Below are 27,642 nucleotides of genomic sequence, written 5' to 3'. Positions count from 1 at the left end.
CTCTGAATCGAGGGGCTTTATTCTATTTTTGTATCACAGCCATCATCATCCAGTGAACTCTCTAGATCCTCTTTTCATAATATTTTCAAGTACACAAAAGAGGATCCATAGGATTTCGAAGGAAACCACTTTTATTGAAATAGTCATCAAACTATTTTTAGAAATCTGTGATTCAGTAATATATGTGCGTCTTTGTGAACATGTTAAATAACAAGTGATGGGCGTAAGGGTATTTTGAGACATCTGAAACGAATTTAAGAAATGTAAATATATCCGTGATTTCTATTCGTGACAAAATCGCGGGTTCTGCTAATACTACTGTGGTTTGTCGCCTGCCTTTGTAAATGGAAGATACTCTTAGATTTCAGAGAGAGGTTAGTGGAAATGAAGATGTAATTGTTTTCCCATCCAAGTTTATGCCCCACCCCCAAGAAGGCCTGCACGGGATAGTCTCTTTAGTTTATCAAGATTTTTAACTGCCCAAATCAAGATGTTATCTGCCGATGACTCCCAAACCTACATTTTCAAACCAAACCTCACTTTTAATATCCAGATCTGAATATCCATTTGGTTATGCGACAACCTCCACTTGGATGTCTCAAAAACACCTCAAACTCAACAGGCCCACTGCCAAAGTCCCCAACCTGGCCCTCCATCCTTCCTTTCGTGGGCATCATCAGAAGCTGACATTTTCTCTCCTCCTCACCCTCACAATCAACGCATCACCAAGTCCTACCAGTTTTACTTCCCCGGTAGCTTTTTAATCCATCTCCGCGCTCTCTGCCATTCCCTGGCTACGTTACCGCAGGGGCCTCCTGACAAGACTCCACACTTCTCTACTCCTGCCTCCAGCTCCCACCTCACCTAGCACAGGTAATACCGACAAGTGGAACTCAGATCAGTTTACTTGCCTGCTGAAACCCCTTTCGTGGCTTTCTGTAGCTTTCAGAATGGGGACCAAAATCCCTGACGTGGCCAACGAGGCCCTGCGGGATCTGGCCCTCCATCCTGCTCTGCGCCTCATTCACGTGCACTTTGGGGCCTCTTATGTGGCAGGCCACCTCCTGCTACAGGGTCTTTGCACGGCGCTGTTCCCGCAACAGTGACCCTCCCTTCCTGCCAGGCCGCAGATCTCAGCCCCGGTCACTTCCTCAGGGACGTTCTTCCCGACTGTTCCCTCCCCCAACTAGATCTGGACCCCTCTGCGCTAGCTTCTAATGGCTCGCTATTCATTTCCCTTTTTTTTTTTTTTTTAATGCATGACTGGTAATTTTACATTTATTTCACAACGGTTTGATTAAATTACCTGCCTCCTCACTTAGAAGAGTTCCGTAAAGGCGAAGTCTTTGTTTTACTCATTCCCATATCCCAACACTTGTGGTTACACATTTTCATGATTTTGATTATTCATATTTTTCCCAGTTTTTGTTTTCCAGGTGAAAATTACCTGCAGCGAATCGCACAAATTTGAAGAGTAATGTTAATGGTTTTTGGTACATTCACGTAACTATGTAACACAAACCCCCATCAAGTATCCATGAGTCTGTGAAGCTCCCTCAGGCCCTTTTCCAGTCAGTCTCTACCTGTGTCCCTCTGAAATTATTTTATGTTCATTGCAGAGAAACAAATGACTATATTAATTAAGGGGAAAATATTTTAAATATAAAAGGGATATAAATATAAAATAAAAGGAAGGAAAACCCCATATAATGTTACATCTTAATTAGAAATATTGCTATGAACTCGTGATTTTTAAAATACATGTTTCTAACTAACTCCACTGAAAGGACTTAGGAATTATGTCACTCCTGTAGTGGTGAACACACCTGGCATGCAGATATTGGTTGCTCAGTGCCATTCTCACCTAAAAGGAACCAGGGCTTCTCGGGAAAATAGCTAATTCCTTTTCTGAGTCAGATAAAGTACGAGGTGAGGCTATTTTATTGTGCCAGAAAGCAAAGAAGTGCTCAAAGACTCAAGTCAAAGACCAAGTTCAATAGACTCTCCCTCATCATTTTTGGTACAATTTGAGCATCAAAAAATTTGCAGAAAACACATTAAAGAAAACATATCCTTGAGATCACGGTGATAATAAATTAAATAAATAAATAAATGAGGGAGAGTTATTTTTTAGAGAGGAATGCCAGCTAATAATTGTAGAAGAGATGATAGAATAAGAAAAATTATCACTTTGCTACCCCACTGTAATTATCAATACAGGCAAGGCACATCAAAAGATACTGAAATCATCGAGTGAATGTTGTTTAAGAATAGGCTATTTAGTGTCGAAGCATCACCCCACAGATTACCTACTAATTACGAAAGCGGGGAAATGCACCTTTACATCAGAGAAATCTGGCTGTCACTGCCTCACCCTAAAAGATCAAACGGCATTACCCAACAGCATCGTTCGGCGCTGATGTGATGTTATAAAGGACGCCACGCCACATTTAGGTTATTCATACCAAAAAAAATTCTCAACCTTAATTTTATTATGAGGAAACAATCACGATCAGAATATAGGACATTCTATGAGGCTGAGACTCTTTAGAACATTTATTTAAAAAAAAAAAAGTAGAAAGGACAGAGAACTAAAGACTAAAGAGACATAATAACTACGTATAATGCATGTACCTTGATAGATCATAGATCAAAACAAAAAAGCTGAAAAGACATTCGGGGGACATTTGGGTTTGAATATGACCTACATATTCGATAATGTTATGGAACTATTCAATTTTCTTAGGTAATATAATTGTATTGTGGCTTTGTGGGAGAGGAGAATGTCTATTTTCATAGAGAAGCACATTAAAGTACTTAGAGACATATCATGAAATCTAGTCACTTTGAAACGTTCAGAAAAAGAATATAGAGATAAAGCAAATTGACGAGGTAAAGGGTTATTTGTGGTGGTTGAAATTTTTCAAAAGAAAGTTGAAAAAATACAGAAAGGTATCGATTGATGCAATAAATGTACTAAGTGAAACAGTACGCCTGGTACAATTCTAATTTTGTAAAAAACAATAATATTTGCACATACGCATAAACAAATGTGTTCCTATTAGCTGCCATAACAAAGGGACCAAAAATGCGATGACTCAATCGAGATGGCTTATTTCTCACACTTGTGACAGTCTAGGTTAGATAAATCAGATCGGCAGGCAGATCTCTGCCACTGGGACTTTCAGGGACTCAAGCTGGTGATGGCTCTATTCTCTTCAACCCACGACTCTGCGTCGCAACCTTTCTAGCCAAGGTGCAGGGCCAGAGGTTCTGAGGCAGGCTGCATCCCTCACTTGTGCTGCACACACTACTTCCCTGCTGAGGCCACACCTCGTTGCTGGGGAGGCTGCAGCAGTCTTTCAAGGTTGGGCAGCCACCTCCTGGCCTCTACTCTCATCACTGGGGAAGGGATTTCAGTGGGAAGCTAGTCTCCATCACAGTCACTCCAAAGGGGTCCGAAAGACTACAGCCCAAGCTATGGGCAGTTTTTTACGTCAAGGTCGATGGGGTTTTGAATTTTTTTAAATTTCCTTTCTTTCTGCTTGTCTTTATTTTTTTCATTTTGTAATTAAGAATTACACTTTACAAAAATAAGCCACCGAAACTACGAAAGGATTATTTCACTGGCAAATTTGCAGGATGCTTTGTTTTCTCCCACTGAAGGAAACATCCAAGCTAATCTTAAATACCACATTAAGCATTTTTCTACTCAGAAAACTTCAGCTGGACCTCATTCTCTACCATGTTGAATCTTACTTCTTCGCTGGAATCTCAGAGCCCCCCAACATCTGACCTCATCCTATCATCCAGCTTTATTTCTCATCTCTCCTCCCCAAACCCTCTGCTCTGGCCACTCGCCTCGCTGTCCAAGAACGATGCCACACTTGTTACTCCATCCACGCCTTGACTCACGTGCTGCCTCCAGCCGAAGCCAGGTCCTAGACATCCGTCAGTTCCCAGAAAACACCACCTCCTTCATGAAGCCTCCCTTGACTCCTCACCATTTTCTGTGAGTTCCTTTGAAATTTAGAATTGGTACCACCCAATTTGTCACTTAATTAAACATTTTGTATTTTGCTTATAAATCTTCTCTCTCCCAGTATAAGCATCATCTTTTTATATTCCTTCACAGTGCCCAGCACGGGGTTGAAGACATAGTAGTTGCATTTACTCCTCAACTACTTCCCATGTTTTATGGCCCGTTACTTTGAGTAGGAGGCATTTTCATGGATGAGGTCCATTTGAGGGCCAAGTCTTTTGTGTTCCTCAGATGTTCCTCCCAGCTAAAGGGAGAATGTGAATTTAAATAAAGGAAGGAGAACTACATTGTAGCAAAACCATACCTGAAAAATACCCAAATGAGGGCCATCTCAATGTGCTGCTAAAAACTGCACTTCGGTGTTCAAATTTTTAAATCCAACAATTTTCTGGCCACATACTACTTCTTTCCTTACTGCCCATCACACAAAACTCCAAAGAACACTATACACGCCAGTCCTCAAAATATGAAAATGGGTGGTCACCACCCATGCAAACCAAGAGTGCTCTCCATAGCACTCAAGGGTTTAATCTGCATTGTAAGAAACGCCTAGCAAGTGTCAGAAGACAGGTCATGTTTGCCAGTTCAGTAGCTTGCGGCTCTAAGTTTCACCCAGAGGCCATTCCATAGTTGGACGGATAGTGATTGTGAAGCAAGTTCTAAACTCCCACGTACCTCTCCTTCAGAGAGCAGACCCAGATGTTGTCAAACATTGCAAAGACTTTAGTCACTGAGGCCACCGTTGCTCTTGGATCAGTGTCTCAGGCTGGGTCATTCTAACTTGCTAGCCTAAGAATCAGAAGGAGGCAGGTGGCAGAGAGTTCTCTACAGAAGTCAGTCGTGTAGATAGGTTTTTATGCACATGACGGCCCAACTGACTCCAAAAAGCATCCTGAGGCAAAGGGGGCCTGAGTCTTCAGGTGGGAGGGAGGAATGGGGTTAAGTAGCAGTTTGATTCAGGTGGGTAGAGCCTGAGTCAAAAACAAACGAACAAACCCCAAAGGGTTACTGATCTCTATTCTTTGTTGTTATTCAAATTTACAATTCTGATAAGCTCAAAACTGTCTTGAGCATGTGAAGGACTTTGCTGTTCTTAGTTTCTTTTAGATGAGAGGAAGTTTAGCCTGCTTCGTGCTACAGCAGCACTCTGCATAGAACAGAACTGTATGTATCTCTTGAACACGTAAAGGTATCCATCCCATCCAGGATGCTGTGTGAGCAAGCCGCCCACGATTCCTCAAAGTGGTTGTTTATCTGTGGCGCAGTTTGAATGTGGACTTTGGGGACAGTACTCTGAAAGTACCCGTTTGCATCCCTTGGTCACCCTTCCCATGTTGTCACTGTTTGAGTGTCGAGGTTCACTGCCTTGATCATCCTCTTTCATAATCTCATGAGACTACATTCATACCTAATGTAATAAACACACAGTCTTTCTCCGGCACCGGCCTGACACTTTGCCTCTTCTCTTATTCACAGCAACTCGTGCCCTGTCTGCACTAGATCATAAGATGCACTCAGCTCAGCCCTCTGTCACATGACACGTGGCAAAAAAAAAAAAAAATGGGTTTTGTGCACATCCGTCTGAATTTAGTGTCACAGCCTTGGGGAGGCAGGAGGCATTCCAGTTGAGAAACAGTTTCCTGGGTCTTGGAAATAAGCCATCAGACAAGAGTTGGAAAATGACTTTGTCTTTTCTGTCCCTCACTGGTTTCATTCCCTTGCTCTTCGGATCATCTCTGTTCGCTATCACCTTACCATTTCAGACTCAACCTTGTTAGGTCCCAGTTTAAAAATTTAGTCATTCTCCCATTCCTGAGGAAAGCCATCCCACTTCATAGCCCTTGACTGACCATCTTCCAGGAGGTCTAACTAGAGCCATTAAAATGTTACTAAGTCCTCCTCTGAACTTTTGAGAGAGCCTCGCCCGCGGCAAGGTTCTCTCTCTACTTCAGTATGAATGATGCCACAAGCACAAGTTGGGGATCTTTGGAAAAGTTAAGCACAGAAATAATATTCCAGGAAATAGTGATTTGAAATAACTTCGTTTAGTTAACTTGAGTTTATTAGGGCTTTCTCATTTTAGTACCAACAGAGAACTTAAAGTCTATACATGTATCACGTAGTCTGGGTTGGTTTGTTTAATTTGTTTATTTGTTTATGTTTTAGGCTTAGATTTTGAAAGAGAGCTGGTCCCCCCCCCCCAAAAAAAAAGGAATAGCAACGGGCTATTGTGTCCACCTCCATGTGACACTTTAACTGAGGAACATGTAGGGGAAGAAATGAAAATTGTAATTACTGTTCAAAATTACAAGAGGAAAAGACATAGTTTCAAAATTAACTTTAAATCAAAATAATTTAATTATTATTGTTTGAGAATCTTTAAATATTGTTACATATTTACCATTCGAGCTTTACTGTCTGAAAAAGAAATTGCACCGTATTTTCTTAAGAGTAGGTCAGTTTCAACTGGCTATTTACGAGACTATCATAAGTGATACAGCCTTCAGAAAAAAATCGAGAGTCCAGTATAGAAACTGACCCAGCTCTCTGTTCATATCTTTGAAATAGGTGAAAATCCAATAGGATTTTTCACTGGGGCTTTTGGTTTTGGTTTCAAGAGCGGGTAGTTAATGTTCGACAGTTAGTTAATTTTAGAAATGGCTGAACATGAATTAGTGCCTAACTGCAAAAAGCCAACTCTTACATGGCACTTACTATGCTCCTGGCACTGTTCTAAGTGCTATAAACACGTCTTAACTCATCTAATCCACACAGAACCACCAACAGGTGGACACCGTTATTCACAGATGAGAAAATCGGAGACAGAGATGTCGCACAATAACCGCGTGAAAGAGCCAGGACTCTCTCAGGAAGCTGGGCTCTGAGTCGTAAATATCACACTTTAGTGCCAGAATACGTTACTGCAACTTCTCCCACCCAAGGATCCTCCTCCCCAGATAATATGACGGTTTTCATGGGACAGGATAGATGCAAATGGCTGAGTACACAAGAAGACACGAATAAAGACACAAAGAATTCGAGTGATTTGCCTAAAATTACTCAATGAAGCAAGCAGGAAAAGATCCAGTTGCACATTCATAAGTATGATACTTCTCTCCATCCTGGCTTTAGTTTTCAAGTGACAAAACACCCACTTCCACCCGCTGCAATTTCTAGACTCTTAAGCATGATTAACAACTAGAAGTAAAATTGATGGAACCAGGAACCAGAGAAGGATGTTCTTTGAACGCAGGTGCACGATTCCACTTGTAACAGGCATGGTCTAATTGGCCAAGCTTTCTTTCTTTCACCTCTTTGGTGCTACTAAAAGCTTAAGGTATAATGAATGGGTGAAGGATAAAGATGGCTTAACACCCCATCCAATAAAGTCTCTTTACCAACTCCTCCCAACTCCCCACTGCCTGGGGCAAGAATTCTCCACCCACTACTATGAGTTGTTTGTGTTGAGCAGTTTGTGGAAGGAATTCTGTCTCTTGCTCACTACCGTTGTCCTGACCTCTGACAATCTAAGGCATCAGAATTAAAATGTGCCCACATTTCCTTTTCTGAGAAGGGAGGGCCTATTTCATGTTCTGAAATGACCTAATGGTTTCATCTTTGACATTTCAGAATAATTTTCAAGGGTTTCTATTAAATTCCAGAATCAAAAGGGGGAAAAGGAGAACAATCAATTCATTATGTTTTTTTCTTTTCCTGTGCCTTTATCTGAGGGTGGTCTGTTTTCTGGAAATGCGGGGAGACACAACAATTATTTGTTAGAAGGCTGGATCCAGACACTAAATTACAAAATGTGACTTACAATATCAGAGGATAAAGAAGACGGATGAGTAGGGGACTTTTTTAGAGTTGGGTTGTCTTATGTTGCACTCCATAATTCGAAGCTATTCGGAGTATTTTCCTGAATCAGGAGCCTAAAAATGGACATGCCGCAACTGCCAGTGAGAACGATGAAGAAGATCAATACGGACTGCCACAGCGGGGGAGATTGGGGGACATTAATTTCGCATTGAGTGTCTGTGAAAGATTGCATTTTCAGAGGACTTTTCGGTACTGGACTAATGCACATGCAGGAGAGTTGAATGTTAGCATTAGGAGACAGCCCGGGTGGGTGCTGCAGGCGGAACCTGTGGGTCTCGTTTGCTGCAGAGTGTTATCGCCTAGCAAATTATGCTAACAGCAGGACCTAAATCCTTCAAGGCCGGGTTTCTCATAAGCCATTTATATTGTTTTCGTCATTTCTTTGGTGGGTAGAAGTGTGGCAAAGTATAAAAATTATTGAACGCCTGGATAATTTTTATTGCATCTGCAAGGCTGTGTTGAGATATTTTGACACTGCTTGAATCATGATTTGTCTTGTGCCTAGATTTATACTGACTTCTTTATAGCAGACTGACAAGAAGGGGACTTTTAAAAAGATTAGTCTGTCTTATGTCACACCCAATAATTCAGAATATTAAACTGAGGTCTTACTTACTCAGTCAACGCATATCTAAATTTCCTTTTCATCGTCGAGTATATGATTAACGCAAGGAACATTTTTCCTCGCCCACCCCCGAAGTAGTTCAAATTACAAATAGCAACAAGTTTAGAAGGACTGATAGTTTCTCCTGCTTACATATGTAGCTTTTAACACGAGCTGGTTATTGGTCGTTGAATTGCTTAAGGGTCAGAAATGCATTCTTCTCATAATGTTCTGCAAGATGGACCCATAAATGTGCGTTCTTATTATAATGTTCTACAAAACAGACTCATTAACCTTTCTATTATTTCTAAATTGATACGCCCAGTCCATCAGAGCCTCGCTGGCGAAAGGGCGTATTGAACACACATGGCAGGTTGCTCCGGTGTTATTGGTGGAAGGGTCACTGCATCTGGCTTGTCTTTTTTCCTTCTGCCTGGCAAAGGTGACCTACTAGACCACTGATACTCAGACGCCTTTCCTTTCTGGTAGAGTTCTAGTGAGGAGGATCTTCCAGCCGAACCAAAATTATCCACCAAGAATTCTATGTTTAAGTGCGATTCCAGACTTCCAGCGATTGACCAACCATCAGTCAAGCAGAAACACAAAAGCACCATGACTAAAAGAAAACCGGAGAAAGGCAGCCCCAGCAAACCCTCTCCAGGTGAGTGCTGCTTTATTAAAATTCACAAAGTCTAAAATACGGGTATTCAAGGCAATGACAACAGTCGAACTGGTGATGTGGGTTATACTCAGTGTTTTCCAAGTGGCTAATTCAGGTTTTGGAGGTCTGATGACCTCACGTGAATGGTAAAATGCACTTCGGTGTAGAATATCAGGCGTGAATTATGCAGAGTAAGTGTCTCCACTGCCAGCATTTTCTGCACGGTCATTGGCTTTGTGTGGCTCTGGCCTAGAGTTTTGCCTCCTTTTCATCTTTTTCACCCTTGGGTGGGGGTGCAGGGAGGAGGGATCAAGGCATTTGGCCCCAGGTATCAAGTTTTATGACTCAGGCAAGAGCATGAAGAGAAGCTTTCACAAGCATCTGAATGGCATAATTTAGAGCCAAGAAAGAAAGTAATAAAGTCCCCCACTTCTGGGGTTGTCCTCTATGGGAAAAAAGGGGGCTTGATAAATCCTCCCTTTTGTGCAATTTGGTAAATAATTCACTCTTTAGCTGCCTTTGAAGCCAAGACCAGTTCTCTGCTTGAGGCAGGCGTGATTTAATAGTATCCAGAAAGGGGATAAATTCAACTGAAAGTTTACAGTCCCTCAGGCTCATCCCCATCAAAGCCACCTCTGTAGGACAAACTCAATTCTTCTGGGAACTGACGTTGAAGTTGGGGTAACTGGGCAGAGAGGTCTGCCTTCTGTTTGCAGTGGAATGGAAATGATCCAAATGAACTGCCAAAGAATTCCTGAATAGCGTTCAATTCACTTACATTAGATCACAACTACTTCCTAATCCTAAATAGCGCCTGTCATGCGACCAGCCGTCCAGCTCCGTCTTAATGCATTTTTTAGAAAATGGCCGTTCTCTATTAGCCACCCACCTTTGATTGCTTTAATGAATTAAAAAACAAATTGACTTCTGAAATGAAGTCCTTTCAGGCAAAGCCCAGCTCTCTTTCCTTATTTAATCGGGGGAGAGAGAGAGTATTATCATAGTTAATTTCTCATTTTGAAGATTTTTAGTAGGAATTGGATTTTTAATTCAGCTGTTTAAGAATGAAATGGGGCAGATAAGATCATCCCCCAAATATTTCAAAATACATGTTGTAATTGATTGAATTGAGGATGTTTTTAATAGAAAAAAATTGAATATAAGTTTAAATAATGCAACTCCATTCGCTCGATATAATTTTTAGCCTTCTTTCTAAAACCGGGTAGCTGTTCACATGGTGTGTTTTGTCATCTGTGGAGAACAATTATTAAAATGAACATTTTAGGCCCACTTAATGATTTTTAGCTTGTCTATTTAATACGGATGTAAGTTCTCCATATAGAACTTACAACACTGACAAAAAGGATGACTTAATTCACTTTACCTTCCGTAACATGACAAATTGGAAGAATCACTAGAGTGGAAAACACCAAGGTTTAGGCGAGAGAGCAAGTTGGCAGGAAGATTTCTATTTCATCAAACGAGGAATATTACTTGTATTGAAAGCCTTTAAAAACCATCAGCTTTCTCGTCACATTATGGCCCCAAACCTGTCCAAGACTCATGCAGCCGTGAGCCGAACTGTGGCCTGGCTGTCCAGCAAGTGTAGCAATCCTGGCGATTGACGTCAGTTGCCGTAGAAGCCAAGTCTATTGTGAGGCAAACTGAGCTGGTCATGAAGTCAGCTAAAAGCAAAGCCTTGGTATATTAAGATCCATTCGACTGACGCATGTAGACTCGTCCTCAGAGTTCCTTGATTAGCATAGCAAAATGAGAGCCGAGAGACGTGGTCGAGTCTCTTCAGGAGAAGTCCAGTTGACTGGCGATGACAACTGAGAAAATTCAAATTAATACCCTGCTATTATAGAAAAAGAGGATTTGGGACCTGAATTATCTGGACACACTGATCCAATTCACCAGGTAAATTTATGGTTTCCTGCTTTTCTGCACCTCTGTAGAGAAACATTTTCCAAAAGTGTTTTGGGAGCAATCCAAAGCTGGCAGTGAGTCCCCAAACTTCTTTCCATGTCAGGCCTCGGATTCTGTGCAAAACTGAAGGATCGAACCCAGTGAAATCCCTTTGCAACATCTGCCCGATTGGTTGACTTTTCATATAGTGTTACGCCAGACTTTTACTGAATAGATTAACATAGCTGGGGAAAGCAGCTTGATTTACATGCAAGTCTACATAACAATAATCCATGTCATAAAAGAGTTTCTCCTTATATGTGAACTGCCATCTAGAACCCCTAAAATGACTATTTACGATATAGGAATCATCAGTGCCTTCTACACGTAGATTAATAACCAAAAAGGCATCAAATTTTCTTTGTTCTTCACACGCTATGAGAAGGAATTCGCGCATTTTAAATGAAGGTCATACATTCCGTGGAACTGTTTCTAAACGAGTCGGCTTGTGCTTACCCTTGCTCTCTCTCCATGCAGCGGGGGGTGAGGATTTGGGGTGTGCAAGAGCTCTGACGTCAGAATGCTTCCATTAGCACCTGGGCCTCACTTCTTATTTGCTATGTACCTTTGGACAAGTAACTTCTCTGTGCCTCAGTTTCCTCATCTGTAAAATGGGGGGGGGGGCTCTAAACAGATCCTACCTGCTGGGACTGCTGACAGTTCCATGATAAGAACATATGTTCAGCCATTAGAAGAGTGGCCGCCATCACAAGCCCTTGCTACATCAGAGCATCACGAATCTAGCACATGAGAGCTGCATTTATTAGGGAGAACAAACTAGAAAACCGTTTTGTCTTAATGTGGTCCCTCTCCCCCTGGTCTTTGTTTCCTTTGCCAAAAAAAAATCAGAGTTCTATTTTTAAAATCCTAACATAAATGCAGGCACAGACGCTTTTACTATACCCTGAATTTCCAAAGCAATACACCAAATGGAGGTGGGGGGTGCGGATGAATAATCAGAAAACATTTACCAAGCCAGAGATTTGCTTTATCACCAAAAAAGACATGGAAAATCCAGGCAGAGTCAAGACCCAACTGGGTCCGATGTGTAACTGATGCAGAAATCCTATTTCGTGATGAAGGTGAATGCTGATACGGGGCGAGAAATAAGCCTAGCGGAGTAACGTATTCTTATTTCAGAATTCTGGATGGATCAGTGAGAAGCAGAGCAGTGAGCAGGCCCAACAAGTACGGGGGGACGGGGCCGTTCGGGGAGCCACGGTGGCCTCCAGCCCTCCTGGACTCCTTCCGGTTCCCCAGACCCCGCCCAGCCCCAGCCTGAGCTGGAAAGGAGTCACCTCTCCTTTCCCAGGACACGTAGAGGCATCCAAAGGCCACTGTGCTGTGGGATTCTGGCTCTAGGGTCCTAAAGCGTGCCCTACCCAGTGCCAGGCACATGGGAAGCAGGGGTGCCCCCTCCTGCCCTCTCCTCTCACCTAGAGGTTGAGCATAGCCTCCTAGTTATGTGCCAGGAAAATGGATCTGGATGGAGTCCTGTTACTCTGCTTCCAAAATCTTGCCCTTTAAAACAAAGCCAAGCATTCTGAAATTATCCCCACTTATTATCGAGTCCGACGTTAGTCATTACCACACTCAGATCTGTAAGAGCAGCAAAACCTATTCAGCCTAATAGTGGCTTATCGTGAAGACATGTTCTTATATAACCAAGAAAAAGCAGTGAATTCAGCTCTATAAAGATAAACATCTAAAATAACTGCGGTCTCTTTTGAATTGGGAAATATTTATTTGAAGAGCATCTTGGAAGAGAAATTTGAAGCAAACCCAAATCTTCATAACTCACCTTGCATGCAAATTCTGATGAAGATTTTCTCTGAAAGGCCAAGATTAATAGGTTTCCAGGCAAGTCCTCTGGTGTCCAACAACTTTCCAAGCCATCTGCCCAAGTTAGAAAACAACCAACATAAGAAAATGCTCCTATTCTATACAGATAACCATAATCCTCAGTTCCTCTGTGATAATGCTTCCAAGCCAGGGGTTCAGAGATGTCACAGAGCCCAGAGTTTGAAGTCCTGACTCAGAATCCTCATCTACCGCTTTAGAGCCCTATAAATGTGAACTGGCAACTTCTCCAAGCTCAGTTTCCTCATCAGCACAATGGAGTTCTTACCTGCCTCACCAGGTAGACAGGAGGAGTAAAATCCTGGGTCTAAACGAGGCCTTAGGTAAAGGGTGATCCCCAGTCCTCCCTCTGCTTGCGAAGCCTGTTCCCAACACCACATGCTGCTCTCGGGTTAGCAACTTTATAAGAGTTTGAGATGTAAGAAAGGTCATAACTCGATTATAAAATAGTTTAACGATTTGATTAGCAGTGAAGACATCACATCCATTTATCCAGTGTCTGTGGAACGCTAGTTAATACACTCAATTGCCCCCACACTGCCAGGGTGCGTGACACTAGGGTGTGTGGGTGGGTTTCCTCACCCGTCAGTCACCCGCTGAGCCCTGCAGCATTCGTTTACTGCAAGCTTACCTGTCAGCCACTGCATGGGTCCCGAAAATACGGAAATAAAACACACAGGACCTGCCCTCCAGGGGCTCACAGCCGAGTGGGAGGGCAGGACGGCAGCAAGCCCTGACCAAGGTAAGGTCTCAGAGCTTCAGGAGGGGTGAACGGTGTGAAAATCCCAAAAGACAGGGAGTTTAGCCAGGAGCAGAAGGCAAGAAAGACGTGCCCAGCAGGATGTGCTAAGCGTGCAAAGACGTAGAGGAGAGAGTAAGGAAGAAGGGAGTAAGAGATGGACAGAGAGACGTTGAAGAACTACAAATCGTCTAGGGCCTTGTGTCTCCGAGCGTCCCCAGACTATAAGCAGAGGCGTCACCTGAGAGCTTGTTAGAAAAGCGGAACCTCACGTCCCAACCCGGACTTCCTGAACCAGAACCCGCCTTTAACAAGACCTCTGCACAAACCGGCCTTCAACAAGTGTGAGCAGCTCTGGTTTAGGGTCAGGCTACAAATCAGGAAGTGTAGAGCGTAAAGCTGACACCGTATAGGCAGGCAAGGACCAGGTCCTCAAGGGCCTTGAACGTCATGCTGAAGAGGATGGAGCATCAGCCAGGGACGGGGGAGCTGAGCAGGAAGTGATGCACTCAGATCGGCATCTTTTTTTCAATTACAGTTGACATTCAATAACATACATATTGATTTCAGATGTGCAGCAGAGTGATTAGACATTTGTATAACTTACGAGGTGATCCCCCCGATAAGTCTAGTACCCGCCTGAAGATTAGTATTTTCAAAGTTGGCACTGGCTGGCGTGGGGGAATGAGGGCGCCAGACACAGGCCAACAGGCCAGACAAGCAGTAGTTGCCATGGACCCAGAGAGAAGTGAGGAGGGCTTGACCTGGGCTTGAGGGATGCTGAAGGAAGAGAGCCTGGTGGGACTTGGTGAATTAAAGAGAACTCGGAGTTCTGGCCCAGAAAACTAGGCCAATGGCGGTTGCCTTTGCCAAGGCTGAAAAAGTGAGAAGAGGTGGGCTCCATTCCGCGGGTGTTGCCTTTGAGGGGCGGGCAGAAGGAAATGGCAGGAAGCACCCGGGCACCCAGGGCTGAGGTCCCCGACTGCCAGTAGGAATCCAAGGGCCTGCAGGGAGCAAGAGGCAGCCGAAAACTGAGAGTGTCTCCCCTGTGAGGGTGGATGGAGTACGAAGAGATACGATAAGAAGAGTGAAGGGAAGAATGAGAGAAGACGACCACAGAGAAATGAATCAAGAAGTAGGAACCACCGCAGGAGCGGAGGGAGGCATCTGGAAAGGAAGGAGTGGATAAAAGCGTCGGATCCTACAGAGGACTCCAGTAAATAAGGACTGAGACCCCTGCGTTACAGGCACAGGCGTTCCTCCGAGATGTTACTGGTTCAGTTGCAGACCTTCGGAAGAAAGCGATTATCGCGACAAAGCCAGTGGTAATGTTTCTGCGGGTGGAGAGTCCCGCCTCCCACCTGGGAAGTACGACAGAGCAGATCCCGCGGTAAAGCAAGATACGCTTTTAGTGGTTTTCGACTGGATGGTTAAAACGATGGCCTTTTAGAGTTGGAACTGATTTTAGCTGCAGCATTTCCTAAACGTCTCTGATGCTAAGAATCACCAAGAAGGTGCTTAATGAAAATATTTGTGCCTGGTTTCGAGTTCCCGACCCAGAGCAGCAGAAACGCCACTCTGGGACCTGCACAGCTGCTTTTAACGCGCACTACAGGTGATTCTCGTCACGGAGGTTTGGGCCCTATCTCAGAGTCTTGCTTCTCAGGCTTTCAAGTTCATGAGAAACACCCAGGGGCCTTGATAAACGGCATGTTCTGTCTGATTTGGTAGGTTTGGGCGGGCTGGGTTTCTGAGTTTCTCAGAAACTCCCAGGTGACGTCTATGCTGCTCATCCAAGGACTACCCTTGGAGGAGCACGGCTAGAGAGAACACTTATCTGATTTTGCGGATGAGGAAACAGGTTTGGGGAAGATAAGCAGTTGATCCAAGGTGACCCAGCTGGTTAGTGGCAGAGCCGAGAGATTTGTCATGCACGAGGGGGTCTCTCTGATCGTGACTTCTCCGTCAGGCGCCCATATTCTGCCTCCAGCAGGGTTGGCAGGTTGAGTGTGAAGTTAGTGAACAAATCATTAACTTCACTTGGACACCTCCCTCGTCCACCTGCTTTCCGAACCCCTTGGTCCCTTTCCCTTCCCATAATCCTGCCAGGATCTCTCTGCTTCCTTCGCTTTTCTCAAGCTTCCCGTCTGCAGCAGAAAGGCCAGACTAAGGCATGACCACCGCCTCCAGCCGGGTGCAGCTGGAGGACTGGGGCGGGGGCAGCCTTACCTAGGCGAGACCCCGCCGGCCGCCATATGCCGCTGCCAGCACAGCTAATTAGCCTGGCTGTGGGAGCGGAGACGGGACCATGGGACCGAGAGCTTCCACGTGGGAACTTAGTGGGGAGATAACTTTCCTGCATCTGTCAAGGACTCCAGAGACTATTGGCTGGAAAAGGGTGTGACGGCTGATGCCGGTTCCCTGGTTAACTCTTCAGTGACCTTGAGATCCATCCACGCTGGGTGCCTCCTGCCCCGTGACACCTGGAGACGCCTCCCCCTCCCCCTCCCCGAAGAACAGGTTTTGAGTTTCGACCCCTTCGCAGACCTTTTTATGTCCTTCCCCACTGTGAGTGCCGCTTCCTTACTGCTCTTTTTCTTTTGTGCAGGTGACAGCAGCGAGCACCCCCTGTTCTGTGTTGAATATTCCCCTTACTGCTCCGTCTTTGCTTTCTCTCCCGTCCTGCAGCCCAATACCAGTTACTGCTGCCTCGTCCTGCCACTCGTGCCACCTGCCTCCGCAGTGGCCCAGGACCGTCCCACCCAACTCCCTCCCGTTCACTTTCCCTCCTTCGTGAGCCCCGCCGCGTCCCCGCCGGGCCCAGCGCCCCAGTCTCCAGCAGCTCTGTGCTATTTCCCCGTCTCCTCCCCCACCCCGGCCGAGACCCCCGTGCTGTGCCTGCCTGGCCCCAGACGGCCCAGTAAAATTTACCTCATGTGGTAAGTCGCCCTCGGCAAGGCACACAGCACCGTAGAGTCAGGGAGAGGGGGCCACCAAGGCTCCCAGAAGGCAGACGGATGGGAAGGGGCCCAGAGGGCAAGGCCATGACCAACCAACACCCGGCGGTGTGGTGTGCATCTAGCGCCGAGGAGTGAGCCACCAATAAAATCCCATCCTCTCTCGAGAGACTCATTCGATTTCTTCTCTCCTGTGTCTGGCGCACTCTGGAACGTCACCACCAGAAACCGACCGGGCTCTCGCGTGGGCCGCGTGAATGCACGCGCCCCCAGGCGGCCCCCAAGAGGGGGCGCAGGGGCAGGGCCTGGGGAAAGCACGGGCGGGCGGGAACGACAAGCCTGTTCAGAACCACACTGAGCAGGGACAAATTGAGGGCTCAGTCGCTGTTTACATTCCCTTTCCTGCCTACTTATTAGGTGCTACATTTCCCCCAAATCAAAAAATCCCACCTCCTGGGGTCCAAAATAAAACATCTTTATGGTACGTCATTAAGCTTTAATTAAGATCCCCTCCGGGTATGCGAGACAACACACACTTCCAGCACCGTGGCTCGGGGAGATAGACGAGCCTGTTATTTGTGACGGTACAGAGAGCTGCCATTCACCAAGGCAGCGCCAGAACTGGCGATAAAGCTGTAATTCTTCCCACGATCTAAATGAAAGGAAGCAATAAAAATTCAAGGCGTCTCTTAGACAGAATCTGGGCACCTGCTGGGTACCAGGCGTCCGAGTCAAGGTAGTGAGGGGCAGGGGGAAAAGGGTCAGGAACGGCATTTTCTGTTTTTCATTCTTTGTGTCTATCGAGAACCGTATCTGTGTATGACAAGCGATGGGAGGAACCAAACAGTTATCGGCGGCATGGAATTAATATGTACTATTAAATGGACTTTCACAGCCGTCAAGAGCTTGTATAAATATGAGATTCCTGCCTTTATTAACTTTGCTGGCCAAATTAAGAACTACTCAGTCAATAATTACAGTGTCCCAGCATTATCAAATTAACTGAGGCACCGCCTTGCTCAGATGCTAGAACAAAGTATGGGTTTCGTGATGTCCGAAGCCAACCACAGTCTTCCCAAGATTCACTAACAAACTTTAGGATGGTGAGTTGCCTGGCGACGAATCTCCTGAACACGATGCCCTCCCTCCTCTGTAAGGTGAAGGGCCTGTCTTGCCGCCTGCAGAGGGAGTGATACTTCATCTTCCAGTGTCGCTACGACTTGGTCTTCCTGCAGATTACTATGTGTCGCATGCCACTTTGAGGGCGATCCTAGAAAGGCCCCAAATGTCTGCCATTTGTCCACTTTTAAGAACGTGTCCCGAGGTGATCGGGAACTGAAATCCAGGTACATACAAACTGTGCAGTCTAAGTCACCTCGTTATGACTGCAGTCACAGGTGGAGAAGGGGGACTCTTTCATAAGAGTTAGCATTCCATAGAACCTAAAGGGTTTCACGGGGAAGAAGTCAACGATGCAGCCAAATTAGATTATAATCTTTAAGGTCATGACCGAAGTATCTTACTCATCTTCGTGAACCCTCAAGATATGGCATAGCCGAGACACACAGCTATTTGTTGAGCAAATTATAATAAAAAGAGAGTTGCTATTTACCTTTTGGATTTTGTAAAAGGATATAGGGAGTCAGGAATGAAGGCTGCTGAATAAGTTATTCTCAACCTGTGAAGCTTGCATAACAATAAGTTCCTGGTCAAATTCAGTTATCTCATGGGAGTGACTTCAGACTTCCAATTTTTAGGTATATTTTCATCACGATTTATAGAAGTGGCCGCTACTACTTTTAGCAGTTAGCATGTACCAGACACCAAGTTAGACCACCTACCTACATTATTACTAAACTTTACGCTAACTCAACAAGATAGCAATATTCCCATTTTACAGTCGCCGATACTGACATTCAAATTGCCAAAGGTAAGAAGATCCCGCCTGCACTACCAGCGGTGGCTTCTTCACTGCCAAACAATCTCTAGTCATCCAGCTTAATTAGTTTGCTGAAAGCTCGATTAGAGCAGACATGATCATGGAAAGCATTTTGGTAATCATTCAAGAGATCCGACGCTTCGAAGAAAGCACTTTTCTGAATAACAAAACAGCCTGCTATCTTCAGCCATCTTGGGTGTTCTGCACAAGAAAAAAAATTATTCTACTTTTAAAATTTCCCATAGTTTTAGCTGAATGCATCTCCTCGAGCCCTGCAGATCATACTAGGCGAGTACCATGTTCCTGCAGGAAAAGGCAAGGCAACACACAGGCTAGCTAAGACGGGGTCCTTATTTAAGGAGCTTACAGTCCCACTGGGGAGAAAAGACACATACATTAGGCAATTGCAGAAGATTTCCATGCCAAAAGTCATTAGAACCGTGTCAGTTCTGGCCATAGTAAAGTCAGAGCAGACAAGGGGGACCTAATACAGAAAACAGATCTGGAAGGACCTACTGGCTGGGAGGCCCTCTGAGAGGGAGGATCACTCCCCCTGAGGATGTACGGGATATGGATGGGGTGGGGAGTTGGGGGGCTGTGGGCCTTGTGACTGTTCTGATGCCTGGGGTGTGAAGAACATTGGAATATTCTGTTGGGATTCTTGCTGGGAATCAAAGTGAAAATGTTTGTCACCAGAACCTTTAGGCCGGGTCTCAAATACGCACGGGACAGGGCCTGAGCCCCAAGCCTGCCCCTTCCCTGGTCTGCCCTCTGTTTCTTCCTCCGTAAATAAGAATCCCGATGCTTCCTCCCCTGTCAGTCAGGTGAGAGGCAGGAGGCAGTTGGTGACTCCTGAGAGCCGGAGAGGGAGGAGGCTCAAGCAGAAGCCATGGGACTGGAGGAAAGCCTGATCCTGCTCTCTCAGCCTCTTCCTCTCACTCTCCTCCTCTTGGTCAGTGAAACCATGTTTAATCACCACCCTCCACCCTCCAAAGACTATGTTCTCGTTTTCTAGAGAACTCTCCTCTCCTTCCCGGTCACGCCCACAGCTTCTCTAGGCTCCACCAACTTGCCCTAAGCCAGAACCGACACCACCATCGGCTCCCCTCTTCTAGTAAATTCTCTGTCTTGGGGCACAGCACCCTCTGCCTTCCCCCTCCTGAGCCCTGTCAGGGAAAGGAGGTCGTATCTATCTAGTCGTCCCATTAAACTAGGCTTCGGGGGCTGCCAAGGAGAACTTCATTCCTTTCCTGAATCTAGATGAAAACTATTCACTCAACCACAACTTACACTCTGCACCATAAATCCAATTGTCTTCACATGCCAGGGCTGCTCTCTCGCACACAACTCAGGGACCCTTCCCAGCTCTACCCCCGTTGCCTGCTGGCTACGGCTATTTGTGGAATCTCTGAACTGTCCAAAAGGGGATGAGCCAGGAAAATCCTCTTGGAAGGGTTTTAGTCCAGATATTCACAATTTTAACTGCTTGTGAACTCAAGAACTTGTAGAGATGCATGGAAAACAGCAAAACACTTCCCCAAACTCATGTGCACTGGTGTGTAACACCTGTGAAGGACGAACCCGAGATTATTCATGCCAAAAGTAACCTAATGTAAAATGTGAATTAAAAAAAAAAAAAAAAACAAAACTGTTGGGAACTCGATCCATGTTAGCACCCCAGCTACGGACTTCCTGTGAGTGTGTCACCCCATCAGAGTGGTGGGCAGTGCAAAGGCAAGGAACAAGGTGCAGGGTCCCCAGACGCTTGGGAGCCTGTTGGAAGGCCATGTTAGCTGCTAATAAACAACATGAGGATATGAAAATGCAGGTACAAAACCAGCTGTGATTCAAACTTGGGTGACATGTAAGGAGTAGGGCCTCTGTGTGTCCCAACTATAGAAGGTTCTTGATAGTGGAACCAGCAGGCCCACCCCAACATCAGTGAGTTGGAAGCTAGAAACCTCTCAGCAAAAGGCCCCTACAGACTCCTCATTGCAGACATCACGGGTGCTCATTACTGGTTATAATGGCCTTGTAAAGTAGGTATTATTATTATTATTTCCTTGTAACAGGTGAGGAAACTGAGGCTTTGAGAGGTGAAGTGATGTGCCCAGGCCCACGTGGCTTTAAGGTCACGCAGGTTTCAAACCCAACCCTTCTTTCTCTGACTTCCTCGGTCCATTCTCTTAACTGCCTTCCCCTTTGCAGGGCCTTTGAGTAGTCTTCATACAGAAGATGCTTTCCTGTAAAAAATTAATTATTGAAAAGATTTTGCACCTTTCAGCAGCCCAGGCACCACAGATTTTGTCAAGGAAGAGGAGGCCAAACCTGGGGAGACTGACCGTCAGCCCAGATCTGGAGAGTCCAAGAGCGTCTAGCCCAGACGTGCAGAGCCCGAGAGCGTCTGGGGACAGAAGCAGACAGAAATCGCAGCTGCCAGGGAGGGCACCGGCCCTCAGGGGAGCAGGTAAGGACCAGCGGTTCATGCTTCTCGGTCCTCAGAGAGGAGAACTGATTTGTGCTGTAACCTGATAAATTCTATAGGGTTTTTAAAGCCTCATGCTTTTTATGTGAAGGAAAATGTATCTTAAAATGGAGCTTAACAGGTTTTAAAAGCAAACCATTGGATCTAGTTTCCTTCTCCAAGGGAGGCTGGTGGGGAAAGGCAGGGCAGAGAGGAGTTTATTTTTTGTTTTTCTCTGTCGTTATTCCACGAGCGTGACCGTGCGTGGTTTTGTGTGGATGCCCGCTATTAGGCTTCCAGAGGGGGCATTTGGGTGGTGGGTGGTGGGATTTGGGGAAAGGTAGGGGGTGGAGAAGTGGTCTGCTGCTCTGGGAATATCTCGCTTGGCCACAATGTTCGCCCACCTCCCAGGAGATGAGGATGCGTGTCTGTGGGTGGCGGACTCCTCACCTCCCACAGAGGTCTCAGCTCTGATCCAAGGCACCAAGATCTTAATGTGTAAGAAATGACATTGAAATGAATGCATGCCGTATTTCAAAATGCCGGTTTAACAGACGCCTCCTCTTTCAGTCCTGAGTATTCATCCTAAGGGCCTAAGCCATGCTGCTCTGCTATCCATGTTGCCCTCTCCTGTGGTGGCAGAAGGACAGGACCCAAGGGACCCTTGTGGGACTCAGGAAACTCACACTTGACAGCCAACCTTGCCGTGGACCCATTCTTCTTTTTATGGAAACCACTGAGCATCGTACTTCCTCAGTACCCACTGAACATAGTAGCCCTTATTTTAAAATATGATATAGACTGTGGTGGACACATGTAAATATAGAAGATAGTATTTGGATGGCTTGGAATTAGGGACAATTAGAGCGTATGTGAACCTATAGCAACTAGACGTCCCCAGGCCCCCAATGATCTAAGGTGGGGGTCCCCAACCCCCTGGTTGTGGACTGGTACTGGTCCTTGGCCTGTTAGGAACTGGGCTGCCCAGCAGGAGGTGAGTGGCGGGCTGGCAGGCAAGGGCAGCTTCATCTGTATTTGCAGCCGCTCCCCAGCACTAGCATCACTGCCTCAGCTCTATCTTAGGTCTGCTGGTAAGGGCAGACCTCACTTCTAATTCCAGCTCTCCTTCTTCCTAGTGGCAGAGCCTTAGGTGGTCAAGTAGTCACTGTAGGTTACAGTTCTCTTAAAATAAGGATAATAAAATCTACTCTATAGCATTGCTATCATAAGTAAAGGAAATAATATTCTGACCAGCACCTGGCTATGATGGATAGAGAGCTATTGTTTCTTTCCTGCCACTTCCCAATGGCCCTTCATGAACTTGTGACTATTGTTCAAAAGGTGAGGTTCCCCATGTATGAAACACACCTGGACCCCTGAGCCTCATACATCCTCCACCTGCACCCAGAAGACACCTTCCATTATCCCAAGATTCACCTGAGAATTTGTCCCAATTTTCTGTTATACTCAGGGCTCCTTATCTTCCCCTACTTATTTCCCTGCTAGTCTCCCTTTAATTTCTTCTCACATTCTAAAGTGGTTTGCATAAACTGGAGTAGGAGCCAGACGTTTGAATTGTATCAGAAATTTGAAGCAAATATAACAAAGAGGTAATACGTAGAAAGCTCTTACAAACCAATAAGAAAAACACGAATACCTACCAGAAAAATAGGAAAACGGCATAGCCAACAGTTTCGTAAAAGAGATACAGGTAGCTAATAAACATTAGATACCAGTAGCTAATCAACATCATAAATATTTCTTACACATTGAAAGTTCAGCCTCACTGAGGAATAAATGTAAATTTACATGAGATAAATTTGGCCGACCAGATTGGCCAAAATTTAAGAAAAAATAATAATACTGGTAGTGAAACTAATAACTAACGTTTCCTGGGCACAGCTGTGTCACATGGTATGTCAAGCCCTTGACATGCTGGTGACGGGTTATGAGAGAGGCTTTCATTTCCTACCTGTATGGTAACTTGATACGAAGCGGAAATTGGCAACGTGCGTCGAAGTCTTTAGAAAGTTCGGACCTTTTGACTTCGCAATTTTACTTCCTATGAATCTATTCTGAGAAGACAGGTAGTCAGAGAAACCTGAGCAGGGACATTCAGCGCCGTGTAATTCGTGGCAGCAAAAATCTTGAAACAAACTGCCTACCCAACAATAGGAGAAAAGTTAAACAAATTATGTTTATTTAATTTATAATTAATATATTCTTAAAGAATAATTAAGGGCAGAATAATTATTGTGAGCATAATTATTCTTAAAGAATAATTATGCTCACAATAAAAGTTTTGGGGAAAGAAAGCAGGTCATAAAAATTGCATACACCCAACTATCTCCATTTTGTTTCTTAAAACAGTATTTCTAGATGAGAGACCCAAATAAATGCCTTTGGGGACCAGGCGGGTAGAGCAGGAGAAATCGTAACAAAGGCTATAGGGCCAGGAGTAAACCCGCACATGGGAGCGCCACCTAAAGGCTTTGACTGAATTCCAGAATAGTAGCAATGGTCATCTTTTCGAGTTTTGGATTACAGGTGGCATTTCTTTGTTCTTCATCTTCTGTATTTTCCCAAATTTTCTACCATGAACACCGACTACTTTTATAACCAGAGGAAAACAGCAGAAAGTATATGGCAGTCAGAATGTAGGTGTCTATTGGCCGAGTGCAGGGAAAAGTCTAGAGCAAAGGCATGGCACAGTCTTGGGGTGGACGGATGCCTTTCCTGGTTTCATCTCAGTTGCTGGAACACTCGGTTGCTCCTCGTTGAACTGCTGGGAGTGGCAGGCTCCCTACTCGCAGCTGGAGCCCATGCAGAGCCTCAGAGAGGCGTCTGCAGCATCTGTGGGGCTGCTCTATGAATAGCATGTCCCTGGCATTCCACACTGGGTGTTTATTCCCGGGCCTAGAGCTATAAAATCTGCTCCCTATTTGATAGACGCAGGAAATAGGGTTAAAATAGCATAAATATAGAATGGCACAGTCTGCCACCTTTAGGGGAAACACACACGTGTGTGCACGCGCGTGCGCACACGCGCACACACACACACACACACACACACACCCAGGGGATCACTGATTTCGCTGATTGAATTTTTTAAAAGAAAGGCAGTTCACGGTGACAAGGACGGGTGGAGATGCATCCCCTGGGGGATTTCAGGATCCCCAGGAGTGGCAGTGCAGCGCTTCGCCTGTGACTTCTCCTGCCCCGGAGGTCAGTGTCTCCAGGTGACAGCTCTGTAGCTTCCGTGAAATAAGCGTATGGTTCCTGTTGAGTTTCCAGTTTGCTTTTCAGAAGCTGCCCTAGTTAATTCTTTTGCCTGTTAGATGTGTCCCAAAGGCCGAACTGAATGGGCTCAGGGCGGGCAGAGCGAGCAGCTGCCACCATCTAGCAGGTTCTGTGTGTTCAGGAAACGACCAGAAGATTCCGGTTCCAGCTCTCAGCCCAGGCTGTGTGGGCGCACCCGCTCCACTCCTATACATACATAGCCAGATGCTCACAGCATCCTGGAATTGCTGATAAAACCCAGGAAGGGCCCGGTAGGAGAGTGTAAATAAATTCTAGAAGAGCCGAGGAGTAAAGATTCACACTGAGTCGCTGAGTGTCCCATGCAGTTCACAGTGTAAGAGGCTTAAGGAATATTAGGAGGAATATTAGGACGTTAGAGACTTGAGCTGCTGCTCCCCTGGGAGGCCTCAATTAAAATGAGTCAGTATTGACTTGGCCTTGGCTGAGCCAGATGCTTGGAGGATTTGCATTTCACTTGCCTTAGCTGTTATCATACAGGCTTTTCCGAACCTGTAGGGGTGCGAGGAAGGCGGATGTCAGGCGGGAACAAAGGTAAGTGGGATCAGGGAAGTGCTTTCAGTGTCCTTGCCACGTCAAGAGTGTAAACAACACACGTGGCGGTGAATTACATGGATTCTCACTTTCACAAGGAAATCGGAAGTCCGGCGAGTTTCTTAAGGTATAATGCAGGGTAGTGGTTCACCAGTAGAAATCCCTGCCCACGTGGGCGCTTTGCCTCTCTCCTCTCGCTCTGCATCTCCTCATACTTTAGATTTAGATCCTCACAGGGTGGGGGAGATTATATTATAGTCAGAGGTTACAAATTGACTAGGGGCGAGCAACAAAGAGGAGACAAGGATTTCATGAGAGACTTACAGTCTTTATTTGCACCAAGTAGTAGGTAGATGTTATCACAGATGATCAGTTTTACTGGGCACCAGTTTCTAGAGTTTCCTCCCAATGTGCCGAGGTAAACTGTACTTTTCTTAAGATTTCGTAAAGCTGGTGTGTGAAGCAGGGGCCTCGTGAATTATGTTGAATGACTTCAGATGAGGAAGCGCTGGGGCTTTTGCAGAAGTCATTCCTGGAGTGTTGGTTTTTCTTTCCAGGAGATACTGGAATAAAAACCATCATTTGGAGGATCTTTCCAGAATCGGCCCTGACTGACCCGGGGCTGGACAGCCTTCCCAAAGCTTCTGCAGAAAGGAGTCAGCTCTCCCAATTCCCCAGAACCAGCCTGAGCTCACCCAGCGTACAGAGGAGGATTCAGAAACAGTAAAACAACGCCACTTTCCTTGTACTTCTGGCCATTCTGACCACACATATTTTCTTCTCTAAGATTTGTTTGTTGCCTTAAGGGACTCTCACGCTGGGTGTGAAGAGGACTTTCATCCCTGAGCACCTGCAGTAGAATGATGAATTTGTCTTTTCTCATGCAGATCCAGTAGTTCAACAAGAAGGCCCCGCGTGGGCCCGTGACACTAAGCTGAAGAGGCCAACGCGAGAGAGAAGAAACTTAGTCCCATCCTCGCAGCTCATGACAATGACCAAGAATACCCCCGAGAGAGCCAAAAAGGTAGACCCGAGTGGGTTTTTGCAGAATGAGCCACGTCCAGCCCTATCCCAGGCCTTCCAGAGAACCAACAGTCCTCAGGTGATGAACAAGTCCGCGGGGTCACCACTCACCACCACCACGACTGTGGAAGGGTCAAAAAGGGTGCCATTTAGGTTCAGAGATGAAGATTTTTATTCCATTTTATCATTAAACCGTGAAGGGGAAAACGATGACACCGAAGAGGAGACCCACATCGAGGAAGAACTTTTGTTGGTGGGTATGCACCCACCCAGTTCTCCGTCCAGCCACAGGAGATGTCGACTTCTTGGGACATCCGCCACTCAGGCCAAAAATAAAAACTTTGAAGACCATCCTGAAAAGAGCAGAGCTGATTCTCTAAGAAGCGAGTGCAGTCACGGCTCACCGATAAGCCATGCGATGGGGCCAGTGACGAAGGAGCCCTCTGTTGGGCAAAGGATGTTCCAAGACCACAGACTGCCTGATGGGGGTTCTGCTAAAGAGAACAACAGCAGTGACAGCGAAAATGAGGAAAAGACCTTTTGTTCATGGGACACCAAAACTGAACCTATTCTGGATGATGACCTTGACGCTGAAAATGTATTTAGTGATTGTACTTCTGTGGATGATAAGCCTGGGACCCATGCTTATGAGAGAGACTGGCAAACCTATCTAAACAATTCTAGCACTTCTCTTGATTATTTTCTTTCTGGTAGACCGACAGCTCCAAGAGCATCAATGAACCCATCTTATAACACTCTTGAATCATCGGTACATTCCAACCCAAGAGACGACATTCCAGTGGACTTGTCGATGGCATCTACTTTAGTTCACAGCTCAGATTTAGACGGAAACTCAAGGTTTAATGTTCGTCGACCACTGTCCCCCATTAGAAATAGAAATCCATTTGCCAGTGCTGAACACCACAGCTATCTCCCAGTAAACGGTGCACAGGAATTTGACGTGAGGAGGGCAGAAGCCATTACTTTAACGAGCCAATCTCAGGGGGATCCATTCCGTACAGAAGACGTCTTGCTAAATCCTCAAAGCAGCGTGTCCATGGAGGAGTCTCCCAGCTCCTCTCCATCCAGAACAAATTTACAAGGCCACTTGCATGTCCCTGGGTCCCTACAAGAAAATATCCCTTTTACTTTCTTTGCGGTGTCCGAGTTCCCATATCACAGTGGTGGTGGGAACAGAATAGCCATCTCTGGTTTCGTGGATGAAAAAGAAACCACTAAAATCAAGACAGACCCCGAGAAACTCAAGAAATTGCAGGAAAGGTGAGGAATTTTTCATAATTTTATGTAAATGCATATATTATTTATTCGCTTTTTTCCAATTCTGAAATAAGCAGTGCTTTCATTAGAGGGTCGTGAGAATTTTAAATCGTGGGTGGGTCCTTGCTTGACATTTTAATGACTGCTTCTTCTACTGAGAAAAATCATCTATTTTGTTGCTCTTTAAATACATGTGTCTGTAAAGAAAAGTTTGGTATTCCAGCTCGGTTTCTTCAGTATCTCCAAAGTGTTTTTCCTGTGAATACCGTAACGTTAAGAAAGGCAAGTTTGCTAGATATAAGGTTTTCTGACCGCGTCATAGGACTGGCATTTCTTGCTGGCAATTAGGAACCAAGGTTTTTGTTGTTGCTATTAT

At 45.4% G+C, this 27,642-nt stretch overlaps 1 protein-coding gene and 1 long non-coding RNA gene across 2 annotated transcripts in view; one reads left to right on the top strand and one right to left on the bottom strand.

The window, feature by feature from the left end:
- LOC107501772 overlaps positions 1-16,856 on the bottom strand; it is a 74,443-nt gene extending 57,587 nt beyond the window's left edge. The window contains exons 1-2 of the long non-coding RNA XR_001594864.2: positions 16,685-16,856; positions 12,956-13,050 (exon numbers count right to left, since the gene is read on the bottom strand). This is a non-coding gene — a long non-coding RNA (uncharacterized LOC107501772). The remainder of the gene's footprint in view (positions 1-12,955; positions 13,051-16,684) is intronic.
- Positions 1-27,642, top strand: part of MARCHF10 (membrane associated ring-CH-type finger 10) — a 72,992-nt gene that overhangs the window by 23,100 nt on the left and 22,250 nt on the right. Inside the window, exons 4-6 of the mRNA XM_016128236.2 lie at positions 9,015-9,186; positions 20,934-21,116; positions 25,853-27,269. Of these exons, the coding sequence (XP_015983722.2) occupies positions 9,015-9,186; positions 20,934-21,116; positions 25,853-27,269 (1,772 nt within the window). The remainder of the gene's footprint in view (positions 1-9,014; positions 9,187-20,933; positions 21,117-25,852; positions 27,270-27,642) is intronic.

The sequence above is a fragment of the Rousettus aegyptiacus genome, unplaced genomic scaffold (assembly GCF_014176215.1).
Source record: "Rousettus aegyptiacus isolate mRouAeg1 unplaced genomic scaffold, mRouAeg1.p scaffold_m13_p_6, whole genome shotgun sequence".
NCBI lineage: Eukaryota > Metazoa > Chordata > Mammalia > Chiroptera > Pteropodidae > Rousettus > Rousettus aegyptiacus.
This window is presented reverse-complemented; position numbering and strand designations above follow the sequence as displayed.